This window comes from Camelus bactrianus, chromosome 6, assembly GCF_048773025.1.
Source record: "Camelus bactrianus isolate YW-2024 breed Bactrian camel chromosome 6, ASM4877302v1, whole genome shotgun sequence".
NCBI classification, from domain to species: domain Eukaryota; kingdom Metazoa; phylum Chordata; class Mammalia; order Artiodactyla; family Camelidae; genus Camelus; species Camelus bactrianus.
In genome coordinates, this window is record NC_133544.1 from 43,435,721 (window position 1) to 43,450,452 (window position 14,732).

Here is a 14,732-nt window from a genome sequence, read left to right on the forward strand (position 1 = left end):
GATATGAATAGATAGTTCACATCAAAGTATAAGCCAAGCCTATGCTGAAAGGTACTCTCAAACATTACTTACCCCTTGTAAATTGGTATATCAGTACGACCCTTTTGGAAAGAAATTTGTAAACAACATATCAAAAAAATGTTCACACCCTTTGGTCTTATTCATTCAACAGAAAATTGAGTACTTTGTTCAGCTACTCTGCTAATAGGTACTAAGGATTCAGTGGCATAGTCTCTGCTTTCATTAATACCAGATACCAAAAAAATTTTGTGAGGAAGTCACACACATGAAGATCACGTTGTTCATCCCACTCCCTTAGTTTTTTTACTTTATTTTTAGTCTCTCTTGCTGGTTTCTCTTCATTTTCCCGATCTATTAACATTGGAAGGGCCTAAACTGAAACTTTTTTCTTCTCACCCATTTAATGTTTCATTCAGTCATATCATCTATATGATGATAATTGTCCCAATTTTTTTCTCTACCCAGAACCTCTCTCTTGACCTTTAGACTCTCATATATTCAGTGACATGTTCATCTCTATTTGGATATCATCCCCTCTGGAGCTGTTCTTCCCATTGTCTCCTCTTCTCAGTTACAACTGCATCTATTTAATTGCTTAAGACAAAAATATTAGAGTTTTTGTTTGCTTCTTTCTTTTTCTGATACCCCCAAATGTGATCCATCAATAAGTCTTATTTACCTTCAAAATATATCCAGAATCTAACCATTTCTTGCCATCTCTACTGCTGCCACCCTGGTCTAGGCAACCATAATCACTTACCTGCTTTATTATAGTAGCATACTAACTTCCCACCGTCCACACTTTAGTCTGTTTTCTGTATGGCAGCTTGGCCTTTTTAGAATGTAAGTTAGACTTGTCTCACCTATACTTAAAGCCAGTGGCTTTCCATCTCAGAGTAAAAGCCAAAGCTCCTTCCAGAAGGACCCATTAGGTCCTAAGCAATTTGGCCTCCTTTGATCTGTCCGACTTCATCATCTACTATCTCTCCCATCTCTCACTCTGCTCCAGCTACTCTGCCTCCTGAACGAAATAGACACATGCCCACATCAGAACTTTTGCTCTTGCTGTTCCCTCTGCTTAGAGTGTTCTTCATCTGTCTAGCCTACTGGCAAGCTCCCTCGCCTCCTTCAGGCTTTTGCTCAGTGTTACCTGAGTGAAGCCTTCCCCAATCACCCTGTTTACAATTACTCCCTTTTCCCTACCTAACATTTCTTCTTTTAAATCATCCATTGTACTTTTACTTAATTATCATGTTTATTCTCTCTTATCAACCTAGAATATAAGTTCCATAAGGACATGAATTTTTGCCTCTTGTTCACTGTTACATCACTAGTGCCTAGAAGAGTGTCTGGCACTATAGCAGATACCCAGTAAACGTTTGTTGAATGGATGGATGAATGAATGGTAAAAAATTGGAAGTAACTTAACTAACATTACAGAAATCATTCAGTAAATAATCCTACTTTGGAATACTGAAGTTATTTAAAATGCTCACAAAAACTGTATAATCTTGTGGAGAAATACTCTTAATAGAAAATAAAATTGAAGTTCACACTTCAACAAGGGTTATTGAGTGCCTGATGTGGAGAAACATACATAGTGGTTAAGTGGCCTGACTCAGATACAGAATCTTTCACAGCTGTCCCACTATCATTAAGATATTTTCTGCTTCCATGAGTGTTATGTGTTTCTGTAAGGAAGAGAAGACTCAACTATGTCTCCCTTAAACAATAAGAAAACATCTGATTCACATGATTGAAGTCTGGAGGAAGGCTGCTTTAAGACTAGTTGATTTAGTGGCTCAATGATGTTATTAAAGACCAGGTTTCATTTTGACTCATTGTTTTGTCCAGATTATCAGCTTTATCTAAGACTGTTTCCCCTCAAGACCATAAGAGTGGTGGCAGGAGCAATAAAGGTTGTGTGCTTCTTTGTTCAGTCAAATGAGGAAGAGAGAGAGGTACAGAGAAAGATAGATTGCTTTTCCAAAAGAGCAAGGAACTTCCTTTTCGGTAGCCTCTAGCAAACTTCCTTTCAAATTTCAGTAGTTGAATTAAGTCCTGTGCCAACAGCTAAACCAATTACTCTGGCTGAGGGAATGGTCTAATCAGGCCCCATCTTAGGAGCTAAGGGGTATGTCACTGAAGTTAAGGGCTTTCACTGAAGCCCATGGCTAACATGCCTGAAAGAGAGGTAAATAAAAATCTGATCATGTTAAGAGAAAGTGAGAGAATGAGTCCCTTGTCTACTCCTTTACTGGAATTAGGGTGCCTTGGGTGGAATTGGCTGGCTAAACCATATGGGATGGATTCACCATCACCAAGGGGAGTTCTCTCAAAGACAAGGCAGAGTTTGCTGCATAAGCAAAAGGAACATATTCACAGCAGATAGTAATCCATCTAACCTCCTCACACCACCTGCCAACACCCCATAGGCATACTTTTTGTTTCTGCTATTGGCACTTTGAGCCAACAAGACCCGTTGAGGTGACTGCAGAGTCATATAGTCAGGACAGCAGTTTTTTTCTTTTCTTTTTTTAAAGTGAAGTGTAGTCAGTTTACAATGTTGCATCAATTTCTGGTGTACAGCATAATGTTTCAGTCATACATACATTCCTTTTCATAAGAACAGCAATTTTTGACATGGAGTAATGAGTGACATCTTTACTGGATGTCCCATAAGCAGTTTACGCACAGTCAGTGTGTTTGAAATTAAACTCACCAACTTCTTTCCCAACTAGCTCCTATAACCCAGTCTCAGTGTAATGACAAGCATGACATGGTCAGCCTTTAGAATAGTTGAGTGTGGAAAGAGATATCAAATGGGGAGTTGGTCCATAGTTACAGGTATTTTTTTAACCAAAAGAAATGAAAATAGTTCTTATTCTATGTCTGGTTGGCATGTTTAGGGATAATTTTTCCTCTAATACTTTATTATTTTGTAAATTTCCTTTACTGTGGTTATATAGCGTGTTGATTATCAATGAGAGACTTGCAAAGAAAAGGGTTCTGTGATACAGCCCTACCCTGTGATCTCCTATATGGGGATAATTACCTGTGTAGAAATGTATCCAATAATAGCCACTTTAAAAATGCCTGGTTTCTATTTATGGATGATCACTCTCTGGAATTTACTGTAGTTTATACAAACAAATATATTTGTTTTATCTGTTTTAGATTTTAAAAAGGCTTTTCAGGGAGCAGAATCTCATTCTTAATCTTCATTAAATAGTATATCCTCATTTAGCAGTAACATCTAACATGTGCCAGGCACTACCACTGTTGTTAGGTGCTGTGGATGTGAAAATAAATACACCCTGCCCTCAAAAAGCATACGCCTTAATGGAGAGGATAGCTAAACCAACAGCCAGCTACAGTACAGTCTGACAGATCCCATAGCAAAGGTGATCACAGATTGAAATAAATTTTTGTCTTATGATTGCACTGTGAGTTGTGGTTTAAACTAATCTTTTTTAACCCCCAGAGTCTTTCTTCAGTTCGTGTGGTAGTTTACATAAACTAAGTGAAGAGCCACTGATTCCTCCTCCACTTCCGCCTCGAAAAAAGTTTGATCACGATGCTTCAAATTCCAAGGTAGTCAACAGAACTTAGGTTTGCTTCAACTTACTCAAAGTTGCGAATCTTCAAAATAATGCTTTCTTTTATAAAGAGTCTGAATTATAATTTGGCTCACCATTTATGGTTTTAAACATTTGGTTTGTTTTATTTGGGAAACACTTTAAATAATTGTTTAATCCTCATAATGCTTTTTCTAAAAAAGAAGCTGAGCAGATTCACAGATACTCAGAAGTAGTACATTTTATTTCTGGTAGAGATGGAAAGAACTTTAGTGTTCTAAGCATTCTCCAGACTTTCAGCAGGTGCTTCTCAAACTTTAGACTGAATCAGAAGCACCTGGAAGGCTTGTTAAAACCAGATGGCTAGAGTTTCTGATTGAGTAGGTCTGGGGTGGGGCCGAAGAATTTGCATGTCTAACAAGTTCCCTGCTAGCGCTGATGGTGTTGATCCCTGGGTCTTGCCTTGAGAACTGCTGCTCTCAGCCTCACCGAGGATAGTAGAAGTAAATGGACAAAAAGAAGAAGCTGGATATTAAGTCCTCTTGACATCATGTCCTTTTATGTCTATAAAGCTATATATTCTTTTCACTCACTTGCTCATTATTATATTTAAAATGCATAAATTTATAAACTGTATATACAAAGCAAGATAATCTGAGTCTTTATGTTCTAAGATTTCAATTGAAACATCTCATATATAAAAACATTAAACTGAGCCCTGAGTGAAACTGGGAGTAATTTACTCATAAATCTGATCATTAAACCAGATTAACCTATTTTGGGCCTTTGGGTTTAAGTTTTAACACATGAGAATTTTTCAGTCTTTTGAAAACTTTTTCTTACAGATTTTTTTCAGGAGAACAGAGGTATGATTTAGTTTTTGTTTTTGTTTTTGTTTTTTTTGAGGGAAATACGAAATCTGATGATGACCCCCCTGCTATTCCACCAAGACAACCTCCTCCTCCAAAGGTAAAACCCAGAGTTCCTGCTCCTACTGGTGCATTGGACGGGCCTCTGCATAGTCCACCTCCACCGCCGCCGAGAGATCCTCTTCCTGATACCCCTCCACCGGTTCCCCTTCGGCCTCCAGAACACTTTATAAACTGTCCATTTACTCTTCAGCCACCTCCACTGGGACATCTTCACAGAGATCCAGACTGGTTCAGAGATGTTAGTACGTGTCCAAACTCTCCAAACACTCCTCCTAGCACACCCTCTCCAAGGGTACCACGTCGATGCTACGTGCTCAGTTCTAGTCAAAATAATCTTGCTCATCCTCAGGCTCCCCCTGTTCCACCAAGGCAGAATTCAAGCCCTCACCTACCAAAACTGCCACCAAAGACTTACAAACGGGAGCTCTCGCACCCCCCGTTGTATAGACTGCCTTTGCTAGAAAATGCAGAAACTCCTCAATGACCTTTAGCCATATGTAGTCATTGACACTGGAATGGTATTTGTAAAGTTGTTTTTTTTAATTTATTCAAAAAAGGCATAGTATTTTAGTACTTTTTAAAAATAATGCTCTTACAAAAATGCTACTGATCAAATAAGCTTATAAAAATTGGAAAAATAAAAATACAGAAGTCCTTTACCATTATCCTCAGGTGATCAGTAGCATTGCCTTCTCTTGGATCCTCAGTGCTGCCAAAAGGCCAGTATAAAGAATTTATATTTGCACTGTAGACTCTGCTAAAATATGGTTTCAAGTGACATTGATTGCACTGAAAGGTGATAGTGCATCTGTGGAATTTTTCAAATTTGAATAATAGATGACTTTTTAAGGCAGTGAATTTACACACATATAGGGGGTGTGTGGTGATACTGATTTTAAAGCCTCTTTGACCATCTTCTAGTTTTTATGTCTAGTTTTTACATTTAGGAAAATCGTGAATAACACCCACTGTACTTAAACTCTTTAATGCCATGTCTTAAAAGCCAGAATTTGCTGCTGGAGATAAAAATGAAAAATAGAATGAAAATAATAGAATGCACTGTGTTTATTATTTTGTCAAAATGTAAACAGACTACCTAACCCAATCATAGAGGAAAAAAGGGCATATATCTTATACAGATGTGCCTTTAGGTTTTTGCAGACTATGGTGTCTTTAGCTAACGAGTTGCCTATTGTTTTGAAAACAAAGTTAATATGACATATATGTACAGTTTTGTTTATATTGTATATTTAAAGATAATGCTAATAACCTATATAAATTTATGTGACTCAAAGCCTATAATAGTCTGCTACTTTACTAATTCATAAATTTGGAGGGTAAGTTTCTTATGGCATAGGAACCAACTGCATTGTCTTCAAAACCTAGTAACTTTCTCTATAAATCTCATGTTAACTAAGAATTTTTAAAGTATTTTTTTAGATTGGTAATATTTAAACCAGCAAATAATTAAAGCTTTATTAAACTTTTTAATCAGAGAAGTGAGTAAAACTTTTATTTGCCATTTGGACTCCTTCCTTCAAAGTGATGAAAAAGCGTGTTTTGCTCCTAGAGCAGTAGCAGCAATTGTAAATTAGCCAAAAGCCACGTTATTACTGGTCTCTGGCCTTCTACTGTGCTTTGTATCAGAGTTCCTAACAAGATTAATAAATCACCCCAGTCTTAATTTTTAGAAGACTTTTTAAATATGTGTTTTCACTATAAGGAACAAGGAGGTAAGATTGTTGAGTACTGTAGAAATAATGTATACACACATTACTTTCAATATTTTGTGCAATTTAAATTTCATAGTCCCAAAGAATTTAAGTGATGTATACTTTAGAGGGGTAACTTTGTCTTCATTGTTAAACGCAATCGACAAGCTTCCTGCAACTATTTTCATACATTCAGATGAAAAATTAGGAGCATGTTAGGAAACTCTTCATAAACAGGATTATAAACCATCCTTGATGGGATCTTGGAAACTGCCTGGATTTAAGGCAAGTAACTACTGTGTAAATCACTCTCCAACCAAGTGAAAACATTGATTGCCTTTTTTTTTTTTTTTTTTAAAGATACTAGCTTTGTCTGGGAAAGTGGTTTAAAGTGCCTGTTCTTTAAGCTAGACTTGTAATTAAGGGGAGAACGACGTGATTCCGCGCCAAGGGAAAGCCACGCTGCTTTCCGGGCTTTGTGCTTTCGCGCATGCGCTCTGGCTCCAGCCTGGCCACCAGGAGGCGTCTGACCCCTTGCAAGGCGGGGCCGCGGTGTGGTGCGCTCGAATATGACGTCACTGTGTGCGCCACATCTTGTTGCTGGGCAGCGATGGCGGCTACTCTGGAGTCCTCTGGGGAGGACACATTGCGGAACTTTGTGAGAGTTTTGGAGAAGCGAGATGGCACGGTGTTACGACTGCAGCAGTATGGCTCTGGCGGTGTGGGTTGCGTTGTGTGGGACGCTGCCATTGTGCTTTCTAAATACCTGGAAACGCCCTGGTTTTCCGGCGATGGGGCCCACGCACTGACCCGGCGGTCGGTGCTAGAGCTGGGCTCCGGCACCGGGGCCGTGGGGCTCATGGCTGCTACCCTAGGGTAAGAGCTGGAGGGAAGGGACGCCACTTTGTTCGGGAAACCCGATTACTTGCTTCCCACCCTTGTGCCTACACTTCTATCGACATTATTTTATAGGGCAAATGTCGTAGTTACTGATCTTGAAGAACTGCAAGACTTGCTGAAGATGAATATTAATATGAACAAGCATCTTGTCACTGGTTCTATTCAAGCCAAGGTACTGAAATGGTTTGTATGGCCTTTCAGCTTGTTTTAAGAGAACGATTTGTAGTTTGCTTTAAACTATGTTTCACTAAAAGCATGATTAATACAAAGGGGACTTTCTGGGTCTTGTTTATTAAACAAGAACATTTTAAATTATTAAAGCAACAGTTAAAATATTTGGTTGACATTTTTAAGGGGGGAAGAAATAGAAGACTTTCCTTCTCCGCCAGACTACATACTGATGGCTGACTGCATATACTATGAAGAGGTGAGTATTTAATGAGTGAAGTCTCTTCCTTTAGAAGATGTACTGTATTTCGTGGATTCTAAAGTATGCATTTCCTCGCATTTTAACATCTCTTAATACAGGATGTTTGTTCTATAGTAGATGACACAGTAAAGAGAAAGTAAAGGTCACCAAGGACTACATATATACCCTCATGATTAACATAGAGGCCATTGAAGCACTTTGAGAAAAGTGCCAAGTGCGTTTTACTAGAGGCTTCTGTAAAATTTTTGAAGGATTTTGCCATTTGGATCTCCTATGAAAAACTTAAGGGTTTTTTGTGTGTCTTTTGTTTGTTTTTTGCTTAGCTAGTCTTAGTTAACATGTTAAACATGACATTAATAATTAAGTTGCATCATAAAGGATTCATTGTGGCAAGATTTACTATATTTATAGAATGATTTTTTTTAAGTATCAGTTTATATAGTGTTGTGGGCATCACTCATTTTTTAAATAGTGAGCATTGAACCATCATTTGTTCAGATTAGAGTTAGACTTGCTTTTGTAGGTAGATTGTTGGTTGTTTAAATCCCAAGTTAAATCAAATAAAATTTTAAGAGTGCAGTCAATTCCATTTGTTTACCCATGGGAACTCCAGAATGCAGTCACTTGAATCCTTTCTCTGGAAACTGAAATCAATACAATGGTTAGTTAAGAATAGTTTACCAGTCATCAGTTGGATAAAGAAGTTGTGATATATACAGACAATGGAATACTACTCAGCCATAAAAGAGAATAAATTGGGAGTTGGGGATTTGCAGATACTAGCTACTGTATATAAAATAGATAAATAGCAAGGTCCCACTGTAGAGCACAGGGAACTATATTCAATACCTTGTAAGGGCCTATAATGAAAAAGAATATGAAAAAATATACATATAAACTGAATCACTGTGCTATACACCTGAAATTAACACAACATTGTAAACCAACTATACTTTAATTAAAAAAAAATTCTAAACAGAAAAGTTTACCAATCATCAGTTACAGAGCTTTAACTATTGTACTTTGTTGGATTGTTTTCAAAGATGGATAAGTTGTAGGAGAGTTATAATTATCCACTCTTCCTCCCCTGCTCCCATATAAATTTTTTTATCGATACAAATTTTTATAAGTTGTAAACAAAAATTATATTCCTTTTTGAACAGTCTTTGGAGCCACTGTTGAAAACCCTGAAAGATCTCAGTGGATCTGAGACTTGTATTATATGTTGTTATGAACAACGAACAATGGGGAAAAATCCAGAAATTGAGAAAAGATATTTTGAGGTGAGTACTCTACTAGGTCTCTTTGTAGTGATTACCCTTCAGGGAGGCTATGTGTGATTTTGTGTTCAGGTGTATTATGGTAATTTTGAGTGGGGAAAACATTCTGCTTATATGCACCCAAGGAGAGGATCCTTCACAGCACACTATTCTAATAATTGTCCCCCTCCCCATTTTTAATCTTTTCTGATCCTTTATTTTTTTTTCTAATTTGTTGTTCTAGTATCTGTAAAACAATGTAAAATAGTAATATGACACCCTTGTCTTTCCTGAGAAAGTTTTCAGTGTTTCTTTTTTAAACATGATACTGGCTTTCTGGGACATATTAATGATGTTTATGTTATTTTTTGGAGAATGATGTGTGGTACATTTTTATTTCAGTGTTTTCCACTATATTTTTATGATAGCTTTGACCAAGATACCCTACCTTTTTTGAGTTTTTTTTTCTTTTTTTTTTTCTTTTGAAAGAATTGAAGGCCCACAGGAAGTTGCAGAATTCACAGATAGAGTCCCAAGTATCTTTTACCCATCTTCCTCCATTGGTCACCAAACCCTTGTTATAGGCAAAAATCCATCACAAGTGACTCCTCTTAAGGACACATCTTTGTAACCTTGCAGTTTCACCTTCTGAAAGGGTTACTTTGGGTAAAGTGACTATTCATGACTGCCTCAGGTATATGGTGAGTTTTTTATTTTCATGTTTTTCTTGAATATGAAGAATATGTAAAATGCACATATGTAAAAAGCACATAAATGCTTACCTCAATTTTTCACGTGCTCCTTCCTAGTCAGTACTCTAAAGGTAACTACCATTCTGATTTTCTGTCACCACAGGATAGTTCGTATTAATTGAATTTGAAGTATATCTCTTTTAAATTTATAGCTCCTTCAACTAGACTTTGACTTTGAAAAAATTCCTTTGGAAAAACATGATGAAGAATATCGAAGCGAAGATATTCACATTTTATACATCAGAAAGAAAAAATCGGTAATTACATTTTCAGTTCTTCATCCTCTTGCTGAAGTAACATTATCTGGACGCTCTCTCTGAGCTTATGTGTAGCATAGATGTTAATTTTCATGCGGGGAAACAGCTACGATGATTCACGACTCAGGCACTAACTCTTACTGTTAAGATTGCCTAACTTACCTGGCCTCGGGTTCTTCCTCTAAAATAAGGCAGGCCTCTTACCAAGGTTCTTTCCAGCTATAAGTTATTTGGCTCTATAACTGGGCATCACCTCAGACAATAACTTCACTATTTATAAGTCTCTGTTATCCCTTAGAGATCTTAAAATGCCAGTTCTGACCTATGTGAACTTCCTCCAACCATTCAAATTTTTTTAATAGTCAAAGTAAACTGTAAGAAGGGAGATCTATCCAATAAAGAAGAATGTACTCAGTTAGATAGAATTTATATATATTCCCCTTTTTTGTTGCTTCTTTTACCTGTTACAATTACATTTTATGCACATTGCCTCTCCAATGCTGAGAGTTTGATCTGTAGAAAGGAAGAATTGTATCTCATCCATTTTTCTACCCCAGCACCTTCCGTATGTGACTTGTGTAAGACAAGAGCAAGATTAATTTTATGAAATGAGGATGCTAAATTTAATAAGTTCCACCTGCCTCTAGTATCTTGCCTTTGATTGAATTTGTTTTTGATGAAGTTTTCTGATCATGTGAATTCTAGCCAAAAGCAAATAATGTGTGATTTTTGGAATCAAGACTAGGTATTGGGACAAAAGGAAAGAAGAGCAGTGGGGATTAGTAATTCAGATCAGCTATTATGTGGCATGGTGCTGGAGATAAAAAGAGAACTTAAAAATGTTTTATGCCTTAAGAGATCCAGTTTTAGCTGAAGCTGTTGTATGGTTTTAAAAGTAGAAATTTTTTTGAGGCATGAAGATTTTGTATTTCCTAAATATAAAGACTTTTTTCTGCAAAGAATCATTTTTTTAACTAGATATAATTTACATAGATTAAAGTTTACAATTCAATGGTTTTTAGTATATTCACAGAATTGGACCACTATTACCACTTTTTAATTTTAAACATTATCATCATCCAAAAAGAAACCACATACCTGTTAGCAGTTACTTCCTATTCCTACCTCCCCTAACCCCTGGTAACCACCAATTTATATCTCTGGATTTTCTGGTTCTCTACATTTCATTCAAATGGAATCACACACTGTGTGGCTTCCTATGTCTGGCTTCTTTCATTCAGCAGTGTTTCCGAGATACTTCCATGTTATAGCACGCATCAGCAAGTCACTTCTTTTTATAGTTGAGTAATATTCTTTTGTATGGATATACCACATCTTATCCATCCATTCATCAGTTAATGGGCATTTCTGTTATTTCAACTTTTTGGCTCTAATGAATAATGTTCCTATGAATATTCATGTAAAAATTTTTGTATGACGCATGTTTTCAAATTTCTTGAGTGTATGTATACCTAGAGTAGAATTGCTCACTCATAATTTAACTTTTTGAAGAATTGCCAAACTGTATTCCAAAGCTGCTATTACCATTTTCCATTCCCACCAGCAATGTCTAAGGATTCCAGTTTCTCCATAGCCTCATCTTTTTTATTGATAGTTGTTGTCCATCTTTTTTATTGTAGTCATCTTAGTAGATACAAAGTGGTAATCTCATTATAGTTTTTACTTCCCTAATGACTTTGAGTATCTTTTCATATATTTATTGGCCATTTGTACATCTTTACAGAAATCCTTTGCCTATTTTTAAATTGTGTTGTTTGTCTTTTCACTGTTGAGTTGTAAACATTCTTTATGTGTTTTGATACCAGACCCATGTACCAGGTACATGACTTCCAAATACTTTCTCCCATTCTGTGGGTTGTCCTTATGTTTTCTTGATAGTATGTCATTTGAAGCACTGAGGTTTTTAATTTTGATGCCCGATGCATCTGTTTTTTGTTTTTGTTTTTCCTTTGGTTGTTTGTACTTTAGGCATCAACAAAGAACCACCTCTAAATATTATGCATGGTTGTTCATTTGAATTGCATTTAGCCATTACCAGGCATCTGACTTAGCATTAAGTACCCAGTAAATATTTAATTTGTGTTAAGGACTCAATCTTTTAAAGTTTCCATTTTTTTCTTATAGAAATTTCCATCGTGAGATCTTTAAGTCATCTTACCCAAGCCTCTAACAATGTGGGTAAGCTAACAATGTGAATGGAGCATGTGAATACAGCATGGGAAGATTGTGTTCACAGATTTTTCCAGCATGTCCTTAGGGGTCTGATATATAGACAATCACCATGGGCTACCTGCAATATGAAAAATGACTGACTGCCTGCATCCCTGCCAACGGGCCTGAAATCTGACTTAGTTTACTTCTAGTTCAGAATCAACTTACGCTTAAAAGAAACATTGTGTTATCAGTCACTCCTCAAATAAGAATAGGTACTGAAGTTAGCCTAAAGTCTGCCAAAAATAAACAGTGAAGTAGCATGGTTGACTTGGCATATTTTCAGGAAACTAGAGATAAATTAATCCATTTTCTAAAGAGAGAGATCTCTTACTATTAACTAATGTTTAAATTCAAACCAGTAAATTTTAGTTTGTCTTCAAGATAAATTTAAAGGAAGATTTTCATTTTAATATAATTGTGCACTGGTCTTTATCATATATATCTTCCATCTCATTGTTTTTAAGATAGTTTTAATACTTAAGTGTTTTTTACTTACAAAAATGAAAAAATTTTTTGTGTACTTATGTTGGCCAAAGTTCTATTCTTTTTCTCCACCATACATGTCTACATGAATTAGGTAGTAAATTATACTGTAGTCATTTGGTAAGGATGAAAGCTAGGAATCAGAAGATTGGGAGGGAAGGAAAGATATCTTTACAAAAATTTTTATTTGGGAATGGAGTGAGAATAAAAAGCCCAGCTTCAGGCTCATGCACTTATGTGGCTTATGCACGTTTCCTCATGTCTGTCTTCCACGAAAATGTGGCTAAAATCCCTAGTTTATAGGAAGCAGAGAAAGGTTTTTAAACAACTACAAATGTAGTTGTGTATACATTTACTAAGTGATTTTGGTTCTCTGTATTCTCTGTTTTATGTTCTCATGATAATCATCTGTTCACAGACTGATCTGTCAAGGACTTCAGTCACACTGGTTCCAAAGCATAATAGTAACCAGATAAAATTCTGGTACTTACAGGCATTGGTGCTAGGTGGCACATTTTATGTGTTAAAATAAACATTGTTTTTGAGATCCTGTGACTTTGTGAATGTTTCAGAAATAGCTTTGGAGAATTTAAAACAGGTGACTGCTTTCCAGAAAGAGCAAAAGCAGCTGTATTTAGAGAAATTAAAGATTAACATCAAGAGAACAGTTCTTCCCGTCAGGCTTACTTCAATCTTTAAAGTTTGTTCTGTTTGTTTCAAAATTACTTTATTCATACTGTCCTTAGCATTTTATTACTCAGCGCACTAAGTAGTTAGTGTAACCTAACTGTATGATACTTTGTTAGTTACAGATAATACCAGGTATTATTAGTGAAGTCTTAGAACAAAGGACCACTTTCTAGCTTATTTCATAACATAGAACTTGTAGAAATTAGTTTGATGTTGACCAGCTATGGTAGTCCATCCAGATTCCTCAGATCCCTTTCACCCTCCTCCCCTTTTCACTGTACTTCGAAAATACAGTACCTAAGGGTCTTCAGCCTGAAGTGCCCCTTGACATTCCTGTAATGAAAACCTAGCTCCTTTACCCCGGACAGGCGCACCTTATACTCCAAAACTTCCTGGAGGGGTGGGCCTGGGGTCAGGCTCTATGCAACTTTGCCAGAATCACACCCTTGCTTGTGTGTGCTTCCTCCCCTTTCCTGTCCTGTTCTCACTTTCTTACTTGACTTATCTCCTCCTTAATAAGTCACTTGCATACATCCTTCGCCATCTGTTCCTGGGGAACGGACCTGTTGTACTGACTGATTTGTAACAAAGTCAAGTGGGATTTTTTTCTTATTCTGGAATAAGGCCAAAGTCGTGGTTAAAAGATACCAATCCCCACATTCTAAGATCAGAGAGCTATGGTGATTAGAACCAGTGAGCACTGTAGGGCTTACTAAGGGGTGCCAGATCATATGACACCACCCTATCACCTTCACCATCCCACAGACAGCTGGGGAGGCCTAGGAGAGGTCTTTCGGAGAGGTGTAGTGTTGGGGAAGGGGATTTAGTCCTTTCGGCTCTCTCTTGAGGAGGAAACAAGATGCCTCTATACTCACAAACCACAGGAGGGAGGCCTGAGGGAATAATTCAAGATCCAGGATGCCTCCAAGGAGGGGAGACCAGCATTTTTTCCACTTGATTGGATTTGTGCTTACCCAGTAGATGAACACATCCGTTGTTTAACTCCAGAGCATGGGAATGGTAGTAGAGAGGTATTAAAGATGAATTTGATATGTGAGTTGGAGGCTACAGGACTCCTGCAGCAACATGGGGAGGTTAAAAACAGACAGGTGCAGCAGATGAGTGAGGTGTGGTGCCACTAGCTGGGGGTCAGCCCAGCTACACAGCTCTCAAATCCCAGGGGACGCCATTGCCAGGAGAAACTACTCAGGAATAAGCCTCTGGTCCTCCAGGGGAGTGGGGGTTGCCGCTGTGCACAATGAAACCCATAGGCCACTTATCACAATGCAGTGATAGCCAACTGGAGAGCCATCCCCCACCTCCAGTAAGGCAGTATTCCTCAAACTTGGAGAATTAAATCTAACGTGGAGAATTAAAAGCAAACAAAAACCATGTTTAGGCCCCATCTCAGTCCAATTAAATAAGAGGCATGATATTTTTGTTAAAGTGCTCCAGATAGTTTTAACGTTCAGCCTAAATTGAG

At 37.2% G+C, this 14,732-nt stretch overlaps 2 protein-coding genes across 3 annotated transcripts in view; both read left to right on the forward strand.

The window, feature by feature from the left end:
• Positions 1–6,022, forward strand: part of SOS2 (SOS Ras/Rho guanine nucleotide exchange factor 2) — an 87,480-nt gene extending 81,458 nt beyond the window's left edge. The window contains exons 22-23 of the mRNA XM_010967053.3: positions 3,506–3,615; positions 4,506–6,022. Coding sequence (XP_010965355.3) covers positions 3,506–3,615; positions 4,506–5,015 — 620 coding nt within the window. The 3' untranslated portion in view covers positions 5,016–6,022. The remainder of the gene's footprint in view (positions 1–3,505; positions 3,616–4,505) is intronic.
• Positions 6,023–6,156: 134 nt separating this feature from the next.
• VCPKMT (valosin containing protein lysine methyltransferase) lies at positions 6,157–13,111 on the forward strand. Of its 2 annotated transcripts, XM_010966994.3 has the most exons (6): positions 6,157–7,119; positions 7,216–7,326; positions 7,498–7,570; positions 8,737–8,856; positions 9,737–9,841; positions 11,987–13,111. In XM_010966994.3, exons 1-6 carry the CDS (start codon positions 6,734–6,736, stop codon positions 11,999–12,001), a joined length of 810 nt encoding a protein of 269 aa, XP_010965296.2. In that variant the 5' UTR covers positions 6,157–6,733; the 3' UTR covers positions 12,002–13,111. The 2 variants fall into 2 exon arrangements, with proteins under 2 accessions (XP_010965296.2, XP_074221666.1); XM_074365565.1 differs by lacking the exons at positions 9,737–9,841; positions 11,987–13,111 and adding an exon at positions 9,322–9,730.
• Positions 13,112–14,732: the final 1,621 nt, after the last annotated feature.

What these genes read in the sequence shown, in the direction of transcription:
- VCPKMT (XM_010966994.3), top strand. Translation starts at nt 6,734, where the DNA reads ATGCGCTCTGGCTCCAGCCTGGCCACCAGGAGGCGTCTGACCCCTTGC. An exon ending in CAAGCCAAGGTACTGAAATG is followed by an intron (nt 7,327 to 7,497) that starts GTTTGTATGGCC and finishes GACATTTTTAAG; the next exon opens with GGGGGAAGAAATAGAAGACT. An exon ending in TTGAGAAAAGATATTTTGAG is followed by an intron (nt 8,857 to 9,736) that starts GTGAGTACTCTA and finishes TTAAATTTATAG; the next exon opens with CTCCTTCAACTAGACTTTGA.